A 25,617-nucleotide genomic window follows, 5' to 3' on the forward strand; every position below is an offset into this window, starting at 1 on the left:
ACCACACTGTAATACGCTCATATTAGGGAGCATGTCAACAATCATACAAAGCATTACTCTTGGCTTAACGGTATTCACTTTTGGTAACTAATTATAACACAACATTATAACAATGCAGGAAAACACACAAAAAGGGAAAAGAGATCTTTTTTTATACATGATTCTGTTGCCCTGGTACATGCTGGAAGGAGAATAAAGAATAACACTTTTAAATTAGATGATAAGAATAAACCATAAGTTAGAATGAACTAAATAGTTTTAGGCAAATGGGATCAAACAATATACATTAAATCAGCTAGAACAAAGTTGTTCTTGGGAGGCAAGCTGATGGAAAAGTGATATGAAGGAACCAAAAGGTTAAAAAAAAAAATCATTAACACCCGTGAGATGTTAATGAACAGTGACATTGTGTAAGTGGAAATAGGATAGTGCTGTTCGCTGCACATGTAGGGGACATCTGTCTTCGATTATATAAGCAAATCGCTGTTCTACTCTCTGCAGGGAAGGGTCACACTTGGAGGTAAAACACAGAGACAGACCTCTGCCTTTTTCTTTGTCGTTCAAGACAAAATGGTTTAGTGCTAACAAATGGTAGGATCCACCGCTTTCATCATGTGTCCATAATTGTAAATCGCTAAAATGAAGCATACAAGTAGTTTATTTCAATGCCTCGAACAAGCCCAAGAACTCTGATGAGATTAAATAAATTTCTTTGATTACTGTGGCATCCATCTTAAATATCTACAGGATGTTCTCTTAACTCATAGATTATGCTGACAGTTTGGGGTACACTCCTCACAGAATACCGTCAGCTGCTTTGTTATATAATGAATATGATGTAACGAATGTAATGTTACTGAGTGCACATTGAAGCTAAATTGGAATGAATCAAAGACTCTGCATTTATGGTCTATAATTTGATTTCTGTAATCAAAATGTTCAATCGATGAATCGTTGGCTACCATTGCTGTCAATTAGCACACTGACCACCTTATTAAATACTATAGCCTGCTAAGGAACAATTTCATCGTACAGGTAGAAACAAATATTGTCTCTGAGCAGTACATATTTATTGTAAAAAAAAAATCATTCGTATAGAAAATTACTGTATCTATACATGTAGTTAAAAAAACACGTATACAAGATCACGACACTATTCACTCACAAATAAAATCACACACACACACGCTAACACAGTCACAAATATTATAAATTAGAAGTTTAAAGTCCCTTTTAGTTTGAGTTTAAAGACCCAGTCGTTTTCAGTTTATTCCAGTTACAAGGTGCATACTCACATCTTAGCTTTTCCACCCCTGAATTAGTAGGACTTTTAAATTTATCATAGTCTGATCTAGTGTTATAATAATTCAGTTGTTTCCGTAACTGATATCTCCATAATCCAGTGGCAGTAGCACAGTGGATTGTATAATGGTTCCAAATTCTGAAAAGGCAAAAGAAAAAGAAAAAAGCTCCCTATACTGCACTGTATCCATTTGATTTCTATGATCAGCTGTGAACATCAAAGCTGACTGCACTTTGGAAATGAACACTTTTTGTATTTTTGGACTTTAAAACAAGCTTTAAATGAATAAAAGGGGTCTGGAGGTCATCAAAGTGGACTGAAGGTTTACAGTATAGATGGTATCATCAAAAGAAAAATTCAGTCGTTCAGTTTGAAAAGTAATATTATTTATATAAAGAGTAAATAACAGAAGGCCTAATAGTGGTCCAAGTCATGGTCACATCAGGTCTGAAGTATGATGTGACCTTGTTTTCGTCCGATGAAGCAAGTAGTTGAGATCTGACCAGAGATTTCTGACTGACAGGACGTTTATAGACATAGACTGATTACCAAAGAAACTACCTGCTGTTTTGAGGGATTTTGAGTTTGGGGTATTTCAAAGTTGAGTTAAAAATATGTACAACGCTGCAATAAGGAGATCACTGAGGTGCAGAATCTATTTGCTTTCTTATTTGCCAAAAAACATCAAGCATCATGGATCCTTTTTGGGCCTGAAGAGCAGAGGGCACCAGAAATGTGGCTGAAATGATAAGAAAAAAAAAAAAGATTAGATTTCACCCTTATGCATCATACACAAAGATTTACCCACAATATTCACTAATGCCTACCTTTAAGTAGAGTGATGTGAGGAGGCACATCCTCCTTTTTAACCTCTTCCTAAGGATTTTGGCATGCAGGTATTCCACTCTCGCCTCGGCAGCTGTGGAGAAGAATCGCTCACAGACCATCAGCCTGAGCTGGGCCACTTTGGCAGCCATCAGACCCATAACGAGCAAGGTGAGCAGGATGGCAGCCAAAGGAGCTACAGAGTCATAGAGCAGCAGCTTGGGTTCAGGAAGACACTTCTTTTCAAACAGAGTCACAGAGTAGGAAAAGTCTTTTTGATGGGTCTCCTCACCAAATGTTATACCTACTAAAGTTGCAATCTCCTGAGAAGATAAACAAATAAATAATCAGTGGCTGTCTGACTGGAACAACAGTTGTAAATGTTCTCACGCACTCACTAACATACTTACTTTAAAGCTCATTAACAACGGGACATGGAATGGCTCCAGCTCTGATAACTTTGTTGTTAGAATATCAATACAACAGTACAGTAAGGCATCAAGAGTTATAAACAGGACCCACGCTACAAAATGGGAAACAACTGGAACACCAAATTTCAGCATGGCTCTCCCCTCTCTGGTAGTGGGACGGACGGAGGGGACAGCGGTGTACAGCTTCTCTTCCTCCGGCGTGAGGGGCAGGACGTGGGGCTTTCCTTCCGCCTTCTGCTTCTCGTCAAAATGAACAAATCTGCTGCTGATGAATCTGTTATCATATTTCATGTCATTGCAGAATTTTTTTATGTGCAGGGCTATAAACATCATGAGCACGAGGAAGCTAATAGCAGGGAACAACCTTTCGGCCACGGAGGAGACTGTGTTCATAAGAGACTGTACGTACTTCACAGTTTCGTTCAGCTTCTGCTCTGCTTCACTGAGTCTCTCCCTGAATTGTTCTGATTCCAGTCTGGGTGAAACCTTAAGCTGAGGGTCAAGGTTCAAAACCCCTAAGTCTGTAACTCCCTTCAGCATATATCCTATCCAATTCAACATCTTCACATAGTTACGGAATGGAGCAATGACGGCTGCTTTCTTGGCTTTCAGGTTGCAAATCATACCCTTGACCAGGCCTGTGAGGTTCTCCAAGGTATTGCGGATATTTCTAAGTACCACTAAACTGGTCCCAGCAGTCAAGAGCAGGTTCCGACTCTTCTTCATGAAAACAGAGATCACAAATAGAGTTCCTAAGCATCTCATCCTCTTTGATAGGAAGAGGGCAACTGTTAGTAGTATCCCAAAGCAGCCAGCAATCCCTCCAGCCACAGCTAGCTCATAATGCAGCGTGAAGAGGAGGTACAGGAGGAGCAGGGAGCTGAGCAGGAGGCTGGAGAAGCTGCAGGTGAGGAGGAGGATGAGAGTTGTTTGAAGGCCATCCCTTTTACCAGTCAGAAAAACATCCACAGACAGACAACCAATATCCTTGAGGTTCTGCTGTACTGCCGTCCGTGAGACCAGCATCCTGGACATAAGAGGGGAAAACCAACACTGGAGTGCAACAGACAAAAGAGAGTTTAGATGAACAAATAGTTGCAAATGATATCCACCATTTAATGTTCAACTATTTGGCTTAAACTTTCTGCTAAATCTGATTTTTAATGTGAAACATTACACATTAATTTAATAAAATCACAAAGAACAAACCTGCTGTGTAAAGCTGGCATCTGTTTTCATGCATGCAGTCTCCTTAAGTACTGGTAAAACAGGAAGTCTTCTGTCGCCTCAAACCTCAGACATTCGTCATTTCCCAGTCATCCCTATTTTTTCAACCAAAAGCAGAAGCACACAGGAGCTAATACTTGGTATTTTGGACCCCCCCCCCCATCCTCCTCTCACGCAGTCAGAGGAGGACAACTGTAAGGAACCCAAAAAGAACCAGATTCTGCTGTAGTCACAGGTTCACCAACTTGTCATCAGTACAGAGCAGGATGACGAGGACAAAATGAGGACTGACGATGGCGACCAAGGCTTTTTTTGACTGGTGCAGAAAGACATTCTGCTGCTGTTTCCTGTCTGAAGACATGGATGCGATGAGTTTTAGGCAGGTACCAGCACAGATAGCAGTATTGATATTTGAGAGTTCTATGTATATGATGAAGTCTTGGCCTATGAATGTAATGAGAAAGTGTTTGTTTATAAAACTTTTGTTGCACCAATCTAAGGTATGTAATTCATTTTTCCTCATGAACCCATGTATTTCAAACATAAGTACCTTTAATTTTATACTGTCATAAATAAATCAAAATATTGATGTCAAAATCACACGTTATTGTTCATGGATCGCACCTCCAGCAAACAAATGATTTGTTTAACACTAGAGCAGGTTTAAACAAATTTTAACTGCAGCTACCTACTCGTGTTTGTTAAAATATGATCTAATAAAATGTGGTGAATGATTATTGAATAAATATTGCTCACTAGTTTTGCCTTCAAACTGCCTTCATCAAGCCCAACACAAATGCCTCGATAGGGTGGGAGCTCCACAAAGGGTGGAGGAGGAGGAGGGGGATCCAGGGACGATATGAAGCTATCACCCCATCCTGCAGTTTGATGAAGTCACACCAGGAGACAATGTGAGCATACAATGTGGATTTAGTGATAGAAAAGGAGAGGGAAGAAATCCAGGAAGACACACGTCACACAAATAAAAGGATAACTGAGATGACAGTGAGTGTTTTATTTCATCCCTTCTCATTCGCTTCTCCCTGAGTATCCTGATGCTCGTCTTCCCTCCCCGACTGTCCACTTGTCCATCTTTTTTTGCCTTCCTTATTAAGTTGCTGGCCACTGGACAGGATGTGTGGGGCTGAGTTAAGGATTGGTCAGACTACGCAGTCCTCAGACAGCCCACAGTAACAGGCTCTGATATTGTCACATTATTTGTTATCAAAAGTTACTGCTCTTATTCAGCATTTTGGGAGCATGACCTGTAGCAGGGACTAATAGCCAGGACCTTTCAGCTTCTGCTGTATTAATTTGGACAACTCTGTTTAAACATACTTCTGAAAAGACTCCAAACAAAGATACTTTTTACATACTTTCTCTGCAGTTTCTATAAAAACGATGAAACACTTGTCTGTGTATATCTTATCACCCAACACTTGGCATCAGTGTAATATCAATTTTTTATTTTTAATTTGAAAAATAACTTACATAAATCTCTGTACTCAACCATACTTAACCAAGACATAGCCTTGGCATTAACACATTGCACCAAAAAGAGAAAATTAAAAGGCATTCAAAAGGATAAATAACATATGTCTTTGTCATCATGTGAGGCATTTTTCCTGTTCCAAAAGAGCCTATCAGTCTTTTCATGGTAGCTTGTTTATTCAAATCCTGACATCTAAAGGTATGTACAATGAAAATTTAACTGAAAATATACTGTAGCTTGTTACAGCGACAAGGTCTTCTTGGACATTAAAACGTATTATCTTCATATGGAAAAGGAATAATGCCTCAGTTCATTTTCATTCAGACATACTGCAACTATAAGATTCATATACTTCCCAGACATGAGAAGTATTTATAATTACTAAAAATAGAAAATAAAAAATAAACTGGTCTTGGCTTTTAAATAAAACTAACAAAAATATAGTAAATTAATTTCATTTTCATTAAAACAAGAAAAAAACATTTTCTGTGGCAATATCCCTTATTTGAACTTGTGATTAGCTCATCTTCACAAACAGCGCCTGTAAAATTGAACCACAGCAACATACATATCTGGCATGTTTGCTGCCTCTTGATTAGGTATAGACCTCTTGCTGTACCAATACAGATTATTTTTGCATGTTTGTCAACAATACTGAAATAAAATACACTTGCAATCACAACTGTTTCGTCAACCTCCATTAAATATAAAATATTTTCCTTGTCACTTTTTTTTCTGAAAAACCTGAAAGAAAATATGAACTTGGGGTGGAATGTTTTTGTTGAAACGTCAATAGTTGGCCGTCGAAGACCAAGAACTAATTTGCTGTAGCGTTCAATTTAAGGTGAGGGAGAAAAGTAATGAAGTTGACATGCACTGTACAAGAAACTGCAAAAATTCCAAATATCATCTTTATCAAAACATGCTGAGTTACTGTAAGGTGTGCCCAAGCCATGTTGCAGAAAATCCTTTTCAACATGCTTGTTAAACAAATCAGATCTAAAATTAAATACATACTGAAACAATACAGAACTGTAAAATAACCAACAGTCCTAAAATCTGGACAATATCAGGGGACTGAACAATGGTAGCGATGAGTAGTACAATGAGAAGTACCCTGGGACAAGGAAGAAAAAGAGAAACATGTACAATTTGCACATAATGTTTATCTTTATAAGGCGTGAGCCTTTTACAATGAAATAAATAATTTACATTTATTTTCATTATCACTTTTTGTCACATAAACATTTTCTGTTAAATAATTCCAAAAGTTTCCTTTAAGTTTCCCTTATCTGCATGTCTGCAAAACACAGACTCATGAATGGTCTAAAGAATGATAAACAATGTTTGTTTTTGTTTTTTTTAATCACAATGTTGCATTCACTCCCCTTGAAAACCATGCACTAGTGAAATTTATCTTTAAAAATAATATAAATTGTTGAAAATGGCTGATCTGTTTTATTTATTTTTCTTCATCTTTTTTGCAAGTTGCAGCCTCAAGAAAATAATTTTCTTTTTTTTTTTTTAAATTCAGCTAAATTTGTGTCCATGCAAATGAACTAAAGAGGAAAAAAATATTTTCTCATTTAATTTTCATACAATATATCAACAGAGAAAGAACGATGGTAGATTGTACATCTTTTCATGGAGTCTGTATCATTACTGTATATTCTGGAGTGTTGATGCTAGCCACTTGAATATTGCCTTACTAACTTTGAAGTATTTCTGGTGATTTACCAGCACGATTTGATTCAGTACATAAACCTAGAGTATGTGGGGCATTTCTTCTGGTGTTTTGGGAGAGTGTAGATACAAGCTGGGACACACCTCACCTAAAGTGATGGTCTCCAAAACTCCATCTAAACAGCTAGGTCTGTTGGCGTGGCGTGACCAAGCATCTGATTAGAAACACTGTCACCCCCTTCATATACAAGTACACTGACTTTAAAAGAAAGAATAAACAGAACAGATGAAAACAAAGAAAAAAAATCAAAGCAGAACATTTATTTTTCATTCGAAAAGGGCTTCTGTAGAACTCGTTTATCGGTTCCCAGGACTGACCCCCATGGCTTCAAATTGGATGAAAACCTGGAACTTACAGATTCCTCGTGCTAAGGAGTTCATTCCAGCTTCCTCCAAAACAACAACATCAACACCCGGCAATCCCGGTCACCAGGCGCTTGCAACACGCTTCGCCACGTGCACAAAGTGCGCGATGTTTTTGCTTAAAACACAGGATCACGTTTGCACCCCTAGAAACAGGCTCAGAAGACACAACATCAAGCATGCAGTGTAACCGGGGGGCGTGACCTGTAATCGCAACACTGGCTGCTACAACAACGCTATCAGTCCACACGCTGCTATGATCGAGAGAAACTGTCCAGTGAGGATTGGGAAGCTCTTCTAGTCAGTGGGGCCAGAGTAGGGTCCACCAGTGAGGAAGGAGGAAATAGCTTGAACCAGCCAATCACCATGTTGGACAGGTCCAGCTCATCTAACAGTATCTGAACTGCTCCCATGAATGATTTATGGTCCATACGTCCATAGTCACCCCAAACGATGACCTGCAGAGAAGAACACAGGAAGAAATTAATCAAAAGGATGAAACAAGTTGAAACAGTGAGACATATGTAGTCATTTCAGGAAGACTGATTCTGGCCGTCTGGTTTCATTACCTGTAAAACCTTCCCTCCCGGACTCTCCTCAAACGGCAGTTGCTGCTGGTAGAGAGGATCCAAGGTTTTTCTTGCTACTTTTGTTTTCTTTTTGGCTATGCAGACTCCGTTTTCCAAAAGGTAGACCTTTACATATGGTGCTGAGAACAGAAGAGAAGCAAGAAAATTTCACAATATGCATAATCCCCTAAAGAAACATGGTTTTTCATCCCTTTTATTTACCATATATCAACATTTACATTGGATTTATGAGGTAAGTAAGGCATTGTATGAGATAATGAAAGTTTCAATTACCTGGCAGTGCCTTGGAACCTGGTTTTCCCACAAGGCCACGGGCTCTGATGACCTCCACTTCCAATGCTCCTTTCTTCTCTACCATACCAATCTGGATGTCACCTAAACAACAAAAATAAGAAAAATAGCCAACTTTAAGCACACTACTAATGTGATATTTATCAGCATATGTAAGATCTAAGTATATACTTATAACTTATAACATCACCAACATTTTCAATTCTAAGTGCAAAGAGCTATTTCAGTGACTATCAAGCTACTATGTAAATGTATTGTATAAAGGGATTCTGTAGGCTCTCACCCATAGGTGGAGTGGCCAACGTCTGTCGTCCGACCAGCTGGGCAGGGCCGAGGCCATCCAGGAAGTCACTGAACTGGGCATCTGAGGAGAGCCTCACACCAGGGAAGATGAGACTGGAACAGAGAAAGACACATTGGTTGTTCATATAAGACAAAGCTGCAGTCGAGCTATTCTATAGCCTATAAGATGCCATGAGGAGGAGTGGATCCTCAGAATGTAAATCCTTGTCTCCTTACTTTCCCTCAGAGCTGTAGCTGTTCATGCTGCCATCTGTGGACTCCCGACTGGCCTGCCGAGTCATCCTGCTCCTCATCTCCACCGCCAGGCCGGTCTCTGTACTCCTCTGGATCGTGCTGCGTAACTTCTTACCTCCCGCTTCTGCACGCAACAATGACACGCAAATGAAAGAGAGATGAAGAGAGAGAGAAAGAGTGACAACGGTTGTCAGTCGGGGACACTCAGTTATGTCGTGACTCATACAGCGAGTTGCATTCACAAAGATTATTACTGACAAACTCGTGTTTTCATTGACTCACTGAAAAATCATTCCAGGAGGAAAACAGAACACAAGACATAGCTTGTTTTGAGAGGGATCATGACAATTTCACTGTGACAATCAAACAAGGTCATTTTGACGGCTCCACAGAAAATGACTCTGTGTATGTGTTAAGCTCAACAGTGTGTACAGTCCTCCCCTTGTCTGTGCTAAGATTGCCCAAGGAGGTCTTTTGGGAGCCACGCTCCACCTGCAAACATCCAGCATCTGCCCTTCATCCTAACTGATCCAAGATGACAGCTGACTTGCCCCATTAGCCCTGCTGTTGCTCATCTCCACCCAGCCTTCCTGACAGCCTGCACGTAGGGCCACATGGCTGCGCCTGTGGCAGGCGTACACACACCTACATTAAAGTCTGAATGCAACCAGCACAAACACACAACATTGCTACTAAAGGGCCAGGAAATTCTCCCTCAACAAAGAGGCAGTCATCACATCACACAACAAAGATTAGGCAGCCAACTTTCACTAAAAGGTTGCTGCTAATATTTTAGTTATTGAGTTCCTTTTTTCTTATCTGTAATCAAATAAATGCAAAATGAGGGCACCACGTTATTTCCCAGAGGTCACACAGTAACTACAAAGCCATATAAAAGTAATAACAAAATAAGAGCTATTATCAGCTCACCATGTGCAACTCCCAGGCTGTGATGAAACAATCAGCCACTTAATGGTTTGTGTGGATGAATCACATCTAGATTGCAGTATTCCTTATCCAGCCTCATCAGGCTGCCTTCACTGTCTCCTGCCTCTTCTCCTCAGGGGAGGAGCTGAGGAGAAGAGATATGGTCCTATGTCCTGTCTCTCATAGACATAAACACACATGAAGCCCTTCAGCCTTGAAATCTCAGTTATTCAGCTGGCCTCCACCTCCTCTCCCTGCTCTTCACACATTACAAAGAGACACAAAGACACGGAGGTCGCCTCTGACGTCTGCAAACGGAAGCTCATAGACCTCCTCCGCCAATCAGTGGCCAGTTGGATTTTATCAATGACCATTAAAAACACACAAACAAAACAAGAGGAACCTGGTTTCCTGCTTTCTTACACAAATTGCGATATGCACATGTTAGCATGTTACACAGCTGATAAAACTGAGATATATGCAGTGTGTTACTGTGCTTACTCTGATGAGCTTATATAATAACAACTTTACAGGAGTTACTGTAAGCAAAGACTGAGATTTTTTTTTTTTTTAATGTTCTCACCATAGCACAGACTTTAAAGATCAGGACTCTAAAATCCTGTACCTATGTATACATATCACACAAATATGAATCTCACTGCCACATTTAAAATGATGTCAGATAAGGTAAATGTGCCAAAGACAGGATCACCATCAACACTGGTTGGAGAATTTTTTGGCCAAGCACTTTTGTATCTGTAATAGCTCAAAGCAGCAGTGGCCGAAACGTTAGGCTTGTCACTCAAATCTTGAGTCTTGCCAGAGAAGAGCTGCTGAGTAGCCAATAGTGGAAGTATAAGCACAAGTGTGTGTGAAGCTGTTCAGAAGTTAAAGAAGGGATAAAAGAGCAAATCTTCTGTATGGCAAATCCATGACCTATTCTAAATAAAAGTCTACTGCCACTGGAATAGGAAATGATGAGAGCATCTTGGGGGGTCTAAATATAAACACATGCAAGAGGCATCATCACTACTGACACAGAACAATTCTGTAATCCTAAGATAAATAAATACAACCACCCACAACATACTAAGCAGTGATTCACTCCAGTTACTGAATCTTTTGATTTCATTCCCACAGTCAGATTTAAAATCCTCATGAGTAGAACATAACAGTAAACTGATTAGTTCCTATAGCATCACCATCTCTGGCAGCAGTAGAAACAATAGAGCCAGTATGTGTGAGTCACAACAAACTGATAAATGACTCATTTTTAGACATAGATATCAACTTTCCATTCATGATAGAGTACACACAGCTCAAGTATCTCATTATTATCCTAATTAAACTACACTGTCATCCTAATTAAACTAATGAATAATCTCCCAACATGCCCCAGTCTTCAACTTCCCACTAATCCCACATCCATCTCCCTCTCTGCCAGTTTAAACAGCGCTGCACAACACTTGAGTGGATGTCGTCTTACCTCCGTCCTCCTCATCAAAGGAGTTCATGCAGGGGAAATAAACAGCCAGCGCTTCGAATGATGCAGACAGGCTCATCTTGCTCTGGGAGCGTTGGATGCGCATCCCAGGAGCTGCAGCAGAGGTATCGTGCCCCTGCCTGCCCATGGTGACCGGCGACCGTCCTTCTCAGTGCAGTAAAATCGAATGCGCTGGATGTCAGCTTTGCCTTCTCTAGCTGATCTCACTGGTAAAGGTTTGCAAATCAATTCAAATCTAATCTGTATGATAAATTCCTAATCCTTACAGTAGACGACTCAGTGCTGTAGGGTCTGTGTTATCATCTAGTCTGCCCCTATGTGCTCTGTACACTGCATCTTAGGGGGAGCTTCAGAAAAGCGTTGCTTCAGTAGCTGAGTCTTGTGCTGTCTGGGTCTGACGTTCCTGCTGCACCTCTTTCTTCAGGGGGGGAGGGGAAAGAGCCGCATCGCGCTCCACCAATCAGAGAGCCAGGCTGCTCAGGCGCACCTCGGCTGGCTCTGCGGGTGATCGCGGTCTACCCAGAGATACTGAGCCCCCCTCCCCAGTCTTTCTCACCAATTTTTTCCAACTCTTATTCTATCATTTGCTTTCTCTGTTTCCCCCCTCTGCTTGCTGTTTTGTCTCTTTTGTGCTATGCATCACTGCTATTTTCCTTTTCTCTCCATCACACCCCCCACACTCCATCTTATCCACAGAGGCAAGTGAAAACAAACCGTCATCATGTCTGCCAACAGCCCTGCTGCTCTCTGGATGGCCTCAGCCACATGGTGATCACTAGAAGTTCACGTGCCAAACTCTATTACTTTATTTTTCTCTCGTCCATAACTACCATATCGCAGCTGTGTTGTGTAGGGAGGGAATTCACTTTTGTATTTGTTGGATCTTTTCATGGTTGCTGAGAATGATAAATCACGTGGTTGATTATATTCACAATTTTTACCTCAAAATCTCATCTGTCTTTCTTTCACAGTTTCTGACACAGTTATGTTGTGTTAAAGTCAGTTTTCCTTGAACAATCACAAACCAAACTTTAAAGCAATCAGACCAGCTCTTTGAATTAGGACCAAACTTACCTTAACACGAATGTTTTTTCAGTCTATTCTACCATTTGTGCACAACTAAGGCACAACTCACTCTATTTAAACAGTGCAGAGAAGAAAGGCACAGCAAGTGGCACAAAGAAAAAAGGTTTCTTCATAGGTGGTCTCTGAAATACTGATAAATCTGCTATAGCTGGGTAGTACGTAAAGTAAATGCATGGCTTTGAGCTAAACTTTAGGCCCTCTGCTCTCAGTCATAACTGCCACTTGCTAAAATATTAAGTGAAACTATACTGTTTTGACACATTACCCAAAACCAACTCTGCTTTTTTCTCTGAGCATGCTTTTGGCAGAATAGGCACAGCCCAGGACAATTATGGTGCCCCTCTGCACTGACATAAATATAGCAAGCTCCCTGTGGTGTTATAGCCGAGGCAGAGGGTCCACTTGAAGAGACACTGCAGCCTACTTCCATGAAGGAGCCTCTAAATGCATGGCATCAATTTGCAGGTTTCATCTAGGTCAGCTCAGCAAAAAACTTCACTTTTACAGCCAGAGGAAACTGGACAAACATTTAGGGTATAACAAAGGATATCATTTTTGGTCCCTTTTTTATTTTAATTTAGTCAGTACTTTATCACCAAATACCTGTAAAACTAATTACATGCCCATCAGCTTCAGCTTCTCTTTAGGGCTAGTTAGCATATTTTAAGATATGTAAACACTAAACTGAACATGGCAAACATATGTGCTAAACATCAGCCTGTTAGCACTGTTATTGTGAGCATGTTGCCCTGTTGGAGTTCACATTTCATACACAGAAAGTTGTACCTAATTATAGCCTCACAGAGCCGCCAGCAGGACTGCAGCAAAACGTATTAGAGCACTAGAATTGGCTGTTCAATGTAACACTGTCTATTCAATATCCTTACAATGTATACTGTATTATAAATACAGTCTCCCACTAGCTGCTGTATTTTGGTCAATTGGCCATAAGACTATAATCCTGCCAACAGGATATTTGTAACATACACACCGACAGGAGATTCTCTCACCTATGTTAAGTCCTTTCAGTGTTTTAATTATTACTGCTATATAGCAGTGAAAGGTAAATGATTTGACTGTGAAACTACAGGTCCTGCAAGTGTGACCTGACAGTGTGCTTGTGTTTTAACAACAAAGTAGAGGTTGTCTCTATTTCATGATATTCCACTATACAGATAGATGATTACAAACATTATTGATACCATCTTTAACATTCCTATCTCTTAACCATCACCTTAGCTCAATTACAGGTTTATGACGGTGACATTTTGTCACAAATAATAACACTTCAAAGATTAATGAAAAATCTTTCGGTGAGCTCGTCAATCTTCTGCCTGCTGATTTGATGTTAAATCATAAATATTATTAGATTAAACTGTTGATGCTGTGAGATAGCACAAAGCCAGGATACAACATGGCGGCTAATATGACAGCATGACCAAAATAATAACCCAAAACACACCAGAAAATGACAATTCATCTCTCTAAATTACAGTGAATGCGTCATTGCACATGTGGCAACAACATCTTTAGCACGTGTTGCATGTTTCAACTTTTACACCTTTGGTACAGTTTATTCTTACATATCCACCCACGGCAAAATGACAAAAAGAATGAGGCATCTCAGCATTTTTCACCATCATATGCTCACTACACCTGACACACAACACCTTAAGAAAGAGCAAAAGGTTAATTACACTTGTCACACGTGTGTTTAAGACAGCTCGTGCATGAGTGTTCAAGGAAATGCCACAGAGAAACTTTCATTTGTCAGATAATACTCATCATTACTAACAAATTACAAGCCTATTGAAACAGACTAGAATATTTCAAACAACTTTAAAATTGTGCCTGAAGAAAAGAACTCACGTCTCTTCATGAGCGTGAGACTATTAACTGCTGTATTTCAAACATCTCTTTGTAGAACATCATTTTAGTTACAAAGACCAGATTGATGAACTGATGAATGATGTTTTAAGGGAAGATCATAAGTCTCTCTCAGGGGGTCTTTTTAAATTTTGGAGAGTCACCATTTTAGGTCATGAAGGTACGAACAGATTTCCCAGCAGTATGACTTCTACAGATTAATATCAAAACACAACGTGAAACATATCTGCTCTCACTCTAAACTATGACAAACCTATACGACCGTGACTGCACGGCTGGAAATCACAAGTACCTCAGAAGGCAGGAATCTGAAGAATCTGGCCAATTCTACTACGACAACAACAGCAGAGCGCAATATCCCAGAAGTCATAGTCACATGAGAGGTCTGTCTGGCGGGTGGCAGGGATCACAGGCAGAAGCTTTCGGAAGTCTTACTGATTAATGAGGCCAGGCCAGGCCAAGCGTCAGAGGGCGACTCTGGCCCTACACACTGTAAACACAGCTTAATGGACGGCTCTAACCCGGGTACTCACATGAGCAGCTGCAGGCAAACACACGTGAACAATTAAATGTGCACACACCAGAACACACACCGGTAACATGAACAAAGATAGAGAGGGACACTTATTCTTCTCTCAGTTTACATTACCTGCAGCCTTGATGCAGGACAGTCCTGCTGACTGGAAGTGCTGTTTCCCCTCCTGTGTCTGACTCAAATATGAAGAGCAGTACTGTGGGAAATAGCTTTCATTACACAATAAGTTGGTACCATGTTTGAGCTTACTACTCAGTTTAAATCCCATGTTACAACATATCAAAGACATATTCATTCAGATCTTAAGCTGGTATATTCAAGACACAGAATTCTGATGTATTACAGCCTGTTAAGCCGGTTTGGTCTTCGCCAAATCCAGAGAATAATGTATATAAAATATTGGGGTCTTTAGCTTGTTAGATGTTTCGCTGTTTTCAGTGACTATAATTTTGTCTGGATACAGCAGTGTGGACCCAAGAAAGCAGTTTACAAATTAGTTTCTTGAATACGCTACATACTGTGTGGGGGTTAATTACAGCAGTGGGTCTTGTATAACAGTGAAGTAAAAAAGAAAAGAGCTGAAAGAGGCTAAAAATCTCCAAAAAGTTGAGTGCTAATTTTCTGTTCATCACATCTTATCCCAGAGACATCTTTTGATTCAGTTTCCACAACTTTAAATCCCATAATGCAATTGAAAGCACAGGCCTTGCAGTAGAGAAATTTTCAGCGATACAACAGCTCACGCTTTATATACTACAAAATACTTCACACGCCAACATGTGCACACTTTCTGTCCTGCCATTGCCTTCACACGTCCCCTGAAAAGGTTCACACCTTCAGTAGGCGTGAGGTAAGAGGGACATATCTGAGACGTGAAAAGCAGGAGGTGTAGCAGTTGGAACAGTCAGTCCCCTGGCTGCCTCCCACCACTCAGTGGTGCAAACACTGAAAGCACAACAGATGGAGAGAAAACAGGGATCTAACTACTGCCAGACTTTATATCTGTATATGAAAAACCTTGATAAACAGTGCTGACATCACTCCAGCTGATTTTAGTCACAACAAACTAGTGTGATATGTAAAAACTTGTCTTGTGTTTGAAAATTGTGACACAAACATGTCACCACAGGATGATTACTTCTCATCCTGAAAGAGGAAATGAGTGTTTTGAACCATTTCTATGAGAACCAGAGGTATCACACCCACACTCCATGACTAGACTGACCATAGCATTTTCCAAATTGCATATTTCAGTTGGCTTCCTCTTTGCAGCTACAGAGTGTTCCTGTCAGCATTTAAAGACAAAAACAATCACAAAAGGAAATCATATTTTTAGCAGTACTTAAAATCTAAAAGCGTATGGTGGAAGTTCATTTTTAGCCCACTTTAGATGGGAGGCATGAATTTATTGTACTGAAATGCGGAACACAACTGTACAATTGTATTCTGAGCTGTTTCCAAGCCTCAGATTCAGGCAAAGGAGACATATGGCTGTGGAGCACGAGTCACAGAAAGCAGTGAGCAGTTGGTGGAGCGTAGCAGGCTTTAGAAGATGAATCAACAGATTTTAAGCTTAGCTCATGGAGACAAATACAAATTAGTCTTTTTTTCCACTAAATTTTGAGTTTGATGAGTAAAGTTTAATGGTTTTTGTCAAATGGACTATCTGTCAGAATATGATCACTCAGATCTGAAAATAAAAACCATGTAAAGAGGATAATGTGTATCCATAGCTGCTCAAAATTAAATCAGTTAAGTACACTTCCCTTTCAAAAGCAGCAGTAAAATGCCATTGTTTCCATCTAGTGGCGTGTGTTCATGTTATTTCCGCTGCTTGCTGGGTAACTGTACATGTATATCAAGGGTTAACATTAATAAATGCTTAAATGATGCTCCTGCATAATTACTGCAACACAGAAAAAAAACCATCTTCAAAACAAGAACATTGGTTAATTTCTAGGATAATGCAAAGTACACCCATTGCTAGGAGAGACAATGTGTGCTGCTCTCAGTGTGAAAACAATTTATTTAGCCCACCATCTCTGATATTCCCATCACAGCTCATGAATAAACATAGTCATCAGCAATTCTAGTACAATATTTAAGAGTATTTCAGAATAGGCCTGATTCTAATACTATGAAACTGTACACAGTGAAGCACCTAAAGAGGACAATGTCATGAAAATATGTGTTTTACAGATGGAATATTCACAACACTGGTGTCTGTCAACCCACGATGAAACCTGACAGGTCTACCTACTGTACCCTTGCAAAACTAGGCTCTTTTTTTGCATTTACATGATATACTCTGCAGAGTAAACAGGATCATGCAGTAGCATCCTACACAGGGCTTTAAACACAGAGTATGTAGTTTCTGCCCAAGACAAAAAGATATAAATAGTGTGGGATCATGGGACTTGTTGTCTTTGTTGTTTAACAAATACCATTGTTGATGGAAACCTATGTGACATGAAGAAATGTGTCAGAAATGCTCACAGATTCTCACAGGTTTTATTCATGTTATGTTTGGTTATGTTGGCTTCTTCTCTCATTGCAAGTTCGAGCGACAAGCAACCAAATGAATGATTAGCTGGATTAAAATTTCAGATTTGAAGGCTATTGGAAACGTTTGGGAAAATACATAACAAATGTCTAGTTGTATTTGGACAGACGAAATGTTATATATTATGTTTTCAGTGGACTCAGGTATTATTGTAAATGCCAGGAGAGTTGGCTTTTTAAAGGTAGCAGCTTGCAAAACTCCTGCAATCATTTGTGGTGGGCCAGCACAACATCTGCAACAGACAGGTGCAGTTCCAACTGCACCACCACACAGGAGACACAATGTAGTCCTTGATATTAAATAAAAAAGTACAGTTTGAACAAATGGGTGTTACATTGTTGTGTCAAGATATTTGTGAGAAAACTATCATCATAATATTGGTTGACTATATACGTTGACCATCATGACGCAGTGTGGGTATACTGCAGTGGATCCATTCATAGAATTCGAATGTATTAAAAGCATCATCGCTCCTACATACAGGTCATTGCAGAGATGGCTCATCTGAGAGTCATGAGTTCTCTAGAGAAATATAATAGAGAGTGAGAGAGAGAAACCTGGATAAGGGTGAAAGACATAAATGAAGGGAAAGTATGGAGCTGGTGGAAGAAATGAAGAAGGTTGGAGAAGATGAAATGAGAGAGGAAAAAGACAGACTGGATATATTGACAGCGAGGAGAGTGTGAAAGCATTAAAGAGCGACAGGGAGAAAGCAGTGGGGCAGTGGTGGTGTGCCTTAGCCTCGGTTGTACCTGTGCTCCTGTGTTCCTTTCATGCATCATCCTGAGAGCAGCATGTCTGCTCTGGCCCCCGAGGAGATTAATTAGCAGCCTCAGCTTGCGGAGGAGCTGCTGAGATAGGCACCCAACTCAGCTCAGAAGATAAATTACCTCGGCTGAAAGCTCAAAGTTCAGCTATTTTACCACGTACAACACAGGCTGTCTGAGAACTTTGGAGGTCCAAAAGTACGTCATATCTGGTGTGGGCGAGAGAGGAGCAAGAAACAGTGCAGCCAATGTATTGTTTGGCTGTTATAGCCATAATTAGTTAGGTCGCATTTATACTCCCTCATTGTGAAATAGCCACACAACACACTGCATGGATGTATGTATTCATCATAAACTGTTGTCCTGCGGTGTGAGTTTCAGCTAGTGCATCAACACTTAAATGAAATGGAATCAAACCTTGTCTTTTCTGAGAAGTGAAAGCAAAGTAAGCATTTTGGCTTTGGCTCATTACTTTTATGGCCAATGCTACGATGCCCTGTCGCAACTCTATTTAAAAACAATCCATGGGAAAATGTATAAAACTAAGTGAGTGAAATGTTTTAATCCTTCTCTTACAGATATTCTTTTCAGCTGAGAACATGTCACATTTGGTAGTGAGCTTTTTCTCAGGGTCAGGTGAAGAAAAGTAGGACGTAAGAAGAAACAGGCTAGAATACTCAAGACTACACCCAGGGGAACAGAAAACTAGATGCTACTGACAATGTATTTTAACCTGTTGTCACAATCCTCCCCACTGATTCCACCTTTTCTTTTTTCTATATCACTGCAGGCAGCCTTGCCCTTTTTTCGCCCATTAAGGCCCAATTTCCTGTATTCCCTGCACCGTTCACCTTCTCAGCCTTAGAGGCGAGTGCTATATTGTAAAGCTTCCTGTTCATTATGTTTCTGGGACACCATCAGGAAAGAGGCAATAATGGGGTAAAATTATTGAAATGGATTAACAGGCAGAATGCTACTAGCTGTACTGTAAAAATGGTAGGAAAAAAAATTACATTATAATTCAGCAATACAATAAAAGATAGCTCTCCTAGTCCTTTTCCATCCCGTAATTCATAATGCTAAAGGACAGCATTAGTGGTCATAAGACTGAAAGAGCTGTCTTTCAAATATGCAGAATGAACAGGATGTAAAAAGAATCAGTATTGTTCCCGGAAAGGCATCTCAGTTCTGAATAGTTGACATACAGGCACCAGAAGCCGCTCATTTTAAGTTAGGCTGAATGCTCACATAGCAAACCCCTTCCTGCATTATGATTTCAAAAAGCTGCAGAAGAAGAAGTCAAAGGAAAATTATGTCCTGGGCAAACTGCATCATGAAAACACTACTACACACCGTGCTACAGATACAAGAATCTTTGACTATTAGTGCTTCTGCAGAGCAAGGGGTTTTCATGAGCATGTACCAAGAACAGAACTGAAAAATGTGTCCAGCAGGTCAATACTGTAAACTGCTGACAACGTCTTCATCAGCATACTTTTCATGACATGCCTCCCCACTGAGAATACATAGCACAGATAGTCAATGTACTGTAATTAACAGGCGGAGAAAAACAAGCCTCTGCTTCAGATGTCAATCTGGTGGAAAGAAAATATGTAGAAATGTACAGATGAATGCATGAAGATGATTTTTCAGAAAGCTTGCAACATTTGAGAGTTACTGTGAGTACCTTTAGCTGAGTCAGGCTGTGTAGCATGATTTTGGTTCTGTGTGTTTGGGGGGGTGTTACTGGGAATAAAGCTGCTCTCTACTGGGCTGAAAACATAATCTACCTGGGATCACAGGACTGCTGAGTGGTGGATGGAACAAGTGAGCACAGCAAATCAGCTTGATGTCGCAGCTCCCTCAAAGTGGCTACATTAAGCACAGGCTTAACTTTATATTCTTCATTTGATTTTCGAACTATGTCCCAGCTGACATTGAAGCCATTATAAACTCTTAAATAAACTGAGCACTGACTGTAAACAGTGGCCACACGGAACACTTTCCTTTTTTTCTGTGTATGATTATTTGAAACCAAATGAACTGAATACTGAATCAGTCTCAGAGAAAGTCTCCATTCTCCATCCATGGACACGTGTGGTATCTTGTTGCTGTTCACTGCTAGATTTTCACCAAACGCTGTTAATGACTGGAGGATATGTAAAGTCTGTTTTCTCTGTGACACTGGTTGCTCTGTACTGCCCCTTGCAGTCGGGTCTCAGGTCCTGTTATGAAAATATAGACTTGTGCAAAATTAAGCAGAACCTCATGAGTTTTATCAATAAAATGTACTTAGCGCATCAAAAGTGTATGTTCTGCAGTAAAATGTTTCCTGTGCTGATATGTGATTCCATCTGACACAATAAGATTGTTAATACTGATGCATCAATGTGTAAGCACCAGTTTGCTGTTGCAGCTGCTGTAGCTAGTTGTAACTATTTCATATTCAGTTAGCTTCTTGAGTCCAGTTTTGGCCAAGGTAGGGATTGAGCCACTCTGAAGAGAAAAAAATGACATGTAAATGTGTACGTCATATTTCTGATGTTTTCTTTTTCTTTAGTGTGTGTGAGGTATTGCAGTTATTCAAATGAACCACATTAAGAGGGGAAATGTGTCTATAGTGGAACTGCTGACAACTCAGAGACATCTGAAACAGCTGCACACCAGCCAATACGGCTGGGAAACATTCACCTGCATCTTTGTCTTGAACTATGTATTTTTCCACCATGCACTATAAATACAAGACTTTTGTGTTTCCTGAAAAATCAAGTGCCTTAACCATCGAAGGCTGAGAGCACAAAACCAGCAGCTCCTGAAGCTGCAGACTGTGTACACACTACTCACGGTGGCCACCTGAGAGCACATCCATTTCATATGACTAACCTGTGTTTGTGAAAGCCAGTCGTGCCGCTTGGATGATCTGCCCATCCCCCACCAGCATTTGGCATTGCTCACAAACCGAGGGGCCTCTTAAAATCAACCATCCTTTGAATGCACCCTTCAATCAGGTGATGAGCCTCTCAGGATAACACACAGCAAAGTAGGGCAAAAGGCAGCTTGGCAGTGTTTGTGCTTGTGCAGAACCAAATACAGATCTCAAATATTGAAAGGCAGATGTATGCACGCTCTCACAGACTCCATCTGATGCACTTAGAAGCACTGAGTGAAATATTAATAACTAGGAGAACTGGGCTGCTCAGTGTCTGCATGAGGAAAGAGTGTGTGCATGAGTGTGTAACTTTGCTCCTGTGGTTGTGTTAAAATGTTCAAAGGGGTATCTTAAAATAACACAAATATCACTCGGGTTTTGTCTTTTCCCTCCAGAACTCCTGAAGACAGATTGAAAAGTTACTTTTTAATCCCATATTTAATTTAATCCCATAATTAAATGCCATAAAGATTGCCATATTGATGTGACTGATAATTAGTAAAAATTACAGCATATTAACCCACAGAGAGAAGGCAGCAGTCCATGTGCCAGTCAAATCATGCGTCAGCGGGGAAGTGCAGTGCCACGTGAGCACACTGCCTCGCTTCATCTCACCTCACCTCACCATGCATCCACGTCCACATCTATCTCACTGTCCCTCTGCAATGCTATGTAGCCACATTTACACAGAGAGTGCTGATGGGTACAACTTATTATTGACCACTTTAAGTCTGAATAGATGAAATGAATGGGCGCTACATGCTTGGAGACGCACCTGTGAGACGGGGGAAGTGGATTAATTGACTGACCTCGGCATGAACAGACCAGACCCCAATCTGTAGGCCAGAGACATCATTGCACGCCACCTGCAAGGCTATTTTTCACACTGTCTGGCATCAGCTAATGCAACTCAACCCTCCACAAATGCTTATTGAGCACTTTTGAAAAGAAAGTAGCATAGGAAAAAAAAGTACACAGAAGAGAGAAGAAAAATAACAGTCCCATGTACTGTTAAATATTCTTAGCTTTTCAACTTCAGAAAAACACATATTGCTGCATTCATCTAGGAAAAGTGGTTTGAAAGCACCAACAAGATACACGTCTCCATATATCTCACATGTACACACAATCTCACATCCACTCATAGAAAAAAATATAAACAAGTGCAGAAGCCTACAGTTTGAGGTAGTGCTTTTTTGAGAGCATCACAACAAGAGACTTGACCTGCAGCAAGCAAGAGGTCATCAATGTGGCAGAAAGTGCAAAACGTCAGTGAGGCTGACATATTTTCCAAAATCGAATGAGAAATTATAACCAAAGCAGCATCAATCATCAGCATTGCACATGAAAACACAACAGCAGTTGGGTAACAAGAATGAAAAGAACAAATCAGGGAGGTAGAAAGGTAAAGGAATTTCCAGCAGAGCTGTTACCTAAAAGGAAGAGAGAAAAATGAATGAGTAGAAGTTGTTCTATTGTGACTCCAAAGACCTTCTAGATAAAAAAGTGGGAATAGGAAGAGCTGGAGGAGAGAGAGGAGTAGTATTAGAACAACATTCAACAGCACAGAAGACAACAGAGAAACACACACAGACAGAACACAAGACAGATGCACATATGAACATACATACAGTACACTGACAGTACACTTGAATTCCCTACCTGTTTGGCTGAGTTGAGAGGTGCTCCGGCTCTTGCGTGACATGCCAACCATGGCCTGCATTTTGGCACCAATGCTGGAGCGCCTCTTCTTGTCGTCAGTGCCTACCGTGCCGACCGCTGTGTCTGATTGGCTGCCGTCCGTCTTTTCCAGGTTACACATGTCACCGCTGATGCTTGTGCTCTTGGTCATGTTCATCCCGCCCGATGAGCCCATCTGCCTGTTTTTCATTTTGGATGCAAAGTCACTGTCAGCCACCACCATCGATTTGGGTGGGGGGCGGGGGGGAAGGGTGGACGGACAGGGCAGAGAGGAGAAAGGAGGCCGGGATGTGAAGGGAGAAGTGATGGAAGAGGAGATAGGTGGAGAGGATAGAGGAGAGGACAGGAGATGAGAAGATGTGGGGTGAAAAGGAGAGAAGGACAGAGTTCAGGTACAGGAGTTCATGACTTACAGTATAGCTGAGTTTAGGGTTTAATGTGATTGCACTGTAAATCACAGAGCACTAACTCTAGCTAGCACCAAGTCTTTTTGTCATCTTGACTATGAGAGTTGTCTTTTTTAACATTTATATTATATTCGATTGAAAACAAAATGTTCATACCACACTGAGACTCCACTGATGTTTATGTAAGTTTTTCAAAGTTATGACCATATGCAATGTTCGTGATCTTTAGATCAGTTAGAGAATGGTCTATAGAAATCTAATAAGTTTGTTCTGGTTTGTTAGTTACGTCTTGATATCTACAGTTAAAGTACCAGATTTTTTATTTTTGACACATATGATATATAGCCATGTGTTCCCTTATGAGTGAGATTTATGTGTGTCAGCATATGTACAGAATTATATTTAGTTTTCATTTTCATTTTCAGACCATTTAAAGTTTTGTTTTTAAATTATTTTACCAATTTGCTCACAAACTTTAACATTTATTGAAACAATTAATATCAAATACACCAGAGTTTAACAAGCATCAAAATGCATCTGTCCTATGTTAAACACTATGGTTAAATATATGTTAAAATTATTGTGTATTTATATACAACTTAGAGATTGAATTAACAGTTGTCTGTTATAGGCATTATTCTCCAGCTCTTCCTGTTTGAAAGGAAATAGGCCATAGTCCAAATTAAAGTCTTATTTTAGCTCTGCTTGTAAAATTATCTTGAAGAGACAAATTACATTCTGTATCATAGGCTCTGCATTGTTAATAGGATGAGTTACGTGTAGCGCCCTCAGGCTACTCTTCATTAATTAAAGTGCCTGACCTCCAACACATAACTGTCTTATAAAGACAACTTATGGAGAGTCACGCTGACTAAAACGGGAGAGGAATCAATGCATTTTGACAATTGACTCCATCAATTACTGCAATTAGACTTCTTCAAATTCTGCTCTTTCATATATTCGAGTTAAGTATTCATTCATTATATAATCAAGATATGGTTATAGGGTCTCATGCAGGCAACAATATTGCATTACCTTGACACTGAAGGTAAGTGATGCTTTTAATTTAAATGTTAACCCTTAATAGAGCTACAGCAATCCGCCTGTCTAACATGTATTCATAGGCCAGTCCCTGTGCCCTCAAGCCTTCTCAAGCAGCTAAAAAAGTAAAATTGATAAATTACATGAAACATAATATTTGATGAGTGTATGAGAACTGAGGTATGATTGTTCATATTGATCTTTTCACCGATGCTGTCCTAAACACTATGTTTTGGATGTTTATATTTCTTATTTTGGTTGCCAGCAGGTGGTGAAACAAGTCAGATGTTCTCTGAAAGAATGCACACACCATGTACCTCAGCCTGCAGTATAAAGCCTTTTGTTTATGCCAGTTCTAATGTCAGAGAGTTCTGTTGTGGATCAGCCTGTACTATAACACATAAATATTGAACGCTTATTGGGGGATTAGGGTCTTTGATCAGTTAATGCAGTCCACAAGCTTTGAAGCAGACTTCAAGCGCCTCAACTCTCTGACAATACCACTGGCTGATGTGGTACAGGTGACATTCTAAAATATGCTCTTTCACTATCATCACAGCAAGGCTGCATTTCATCTAGTCGACACAGGGCGATAATGCTGCCTCTTCCATTACATCAAATAACAGCACAGTTGCGAGGTCAGCTGGACTGGGGCATTGTTGTTGTTACAAATTATTGCCCACCGAGTTTAAAATGGATTAGCACAGATCCGGATGAGAACAGACCCTTTCAAATCAAAAATCATATTGCATGAACTTTTGAACTTTTAAAAAAAAGTACTCAATATTTGAAAATTAGATACAATGTGTTCATATAATGAGACTAATGTTTTTCTTGTCTAACTGCATACACTGTATTCCAGGAAGCAGGCCAGGAATGACGTTTAAATGTGAATTCGTCTAACATGTTCCTAAGCTAACGACCATCATGCTGGGTTAAACAAATAATCCTCTAGTCTAACTGGACACTGGATTGTACTGATCAAAGTAACTGGAAATAAGCAGAACTGTCTAAAATGAACGTATACCAGCATTAACTCACTGTTCCTGTAATACCTCAATACTGTATCACCACCCTATGAACAGGTCTTGGCACTCACTGTGTAAATGTGCCTGCCTGGAAAACTGGGACTCTGGGGATTTCTGATTGTCAACCTCAGCCCAAAGAACACTGTGTTCCTCATCATGCAGATTGCTCACCATGCATTTTCATCTAGGCCAAGATGTTCCCAAGGCAAAATAAAACCCGGAATTTTTTTGTCTTGCGAAAGTGTTCACAACACACTGTCTTTAAATGGGGCAATCATCATACTGTAAGATAACACTAACATACAACCATGAGATAAAGGGATACGTTGTCACTGATTTTCACTTGGTGTCCATTAACACCAATCAAGAGTACATCAAAATCTCTTCATATAAAAATAAGATTTGTATCAGCATGAACATTTTGTATTCCTGCAAAATAA

At 40.1% G+C, this 25,617-nt stretch overlaps 2 protein-coding genes across 18 annotated transcripts in view; both read right to left on the reverse strand.

Annotated features, from left to right (window-relative positions):
- Positions 1-1,041: 1,041 nt before the first annotated feature.
- LOC124064206 (dendritic cell-specific transmembrane protein) lies at positions 1,042-3,767 on the reverse strand. Its single transcript, XM_046398439.1, has 3 exons — positions 2,519-3,767; positions 2,131-2,467; positions 1,042-2,042 (listed from the first exon to the last, which is right to left on the reverse strand). Exons 1-3 carry the CDS (start codon positions 3,592-3,594, stop codon positions 1,995-1,997), a joined length of 1,461 nt encoding a protein of 486 aa, XP_046254395.1. The 5' UTR covers positions 3,595-3,767; the 3' UTR covers positions 1,042-1,994.
- Positions 3,768-5,242: 1,475 nt separating this feature from the next.
- rims2a (regulating synaptic membrane exocytosis 2a) overlaps positions 5,243-25,617 on the reverse strand; it is a 133,290-nt gene continuing 112,915 nt past the window's right edge. For 13 of the 17 annotated variants that reach the window (XM_046399808.1, XM_046399797.1, XM_046399810.1 and 10 more), the window contains 6 exons: positions 22,663-22,907; positions 8,785-8,926; positions 8,549-8,661; positions 8,248-8,349; positions 7,954-8,093; positions 5,243-7,842 (listed from right to left, as the gene is read on the reverse strand). In XM_046399808.1, coding sequence (XP_046255764.1) covers positions 7,639-7,842; positions 7,954-8,093; positions 8,248-8,349; positions 8,549-8,661; positions 8,785-8,926; positions 22,663-22,907 — 946 coding nt within the window. In that variant the 3' untranslated portion in view covers positions 5,243-7,638. Of the gene's footprint in view, positions 7,843-7,953; positions 8,094-8,247; positions 8,350-8,548; positions 8,662-8,784; positions 8,927-11,215; positions 12,267-22,662; positions 22,908-25,617 lie in introns of those variants that run through there. The other 4 variants (XM_046399811.1, XM_046399804.1, XM_046399796.1 and 1 more) reach the window with 2 other exon arrangements.

Source organism: Scatophagus argus, chromosome 9 (assembly GCF_020382885.2).
Source record: "Scatophagus argus isolate fScaArg1 chromosome 9, fScaArg1.pri, whole genome shotgun sequence".
In the NCBI taxonomy this organism is placed as follows: Eukaryota; Metazoa; Chordata; class Actinopteri; family Scatophagidae; genus Scatophagus; species Scatophagus argus.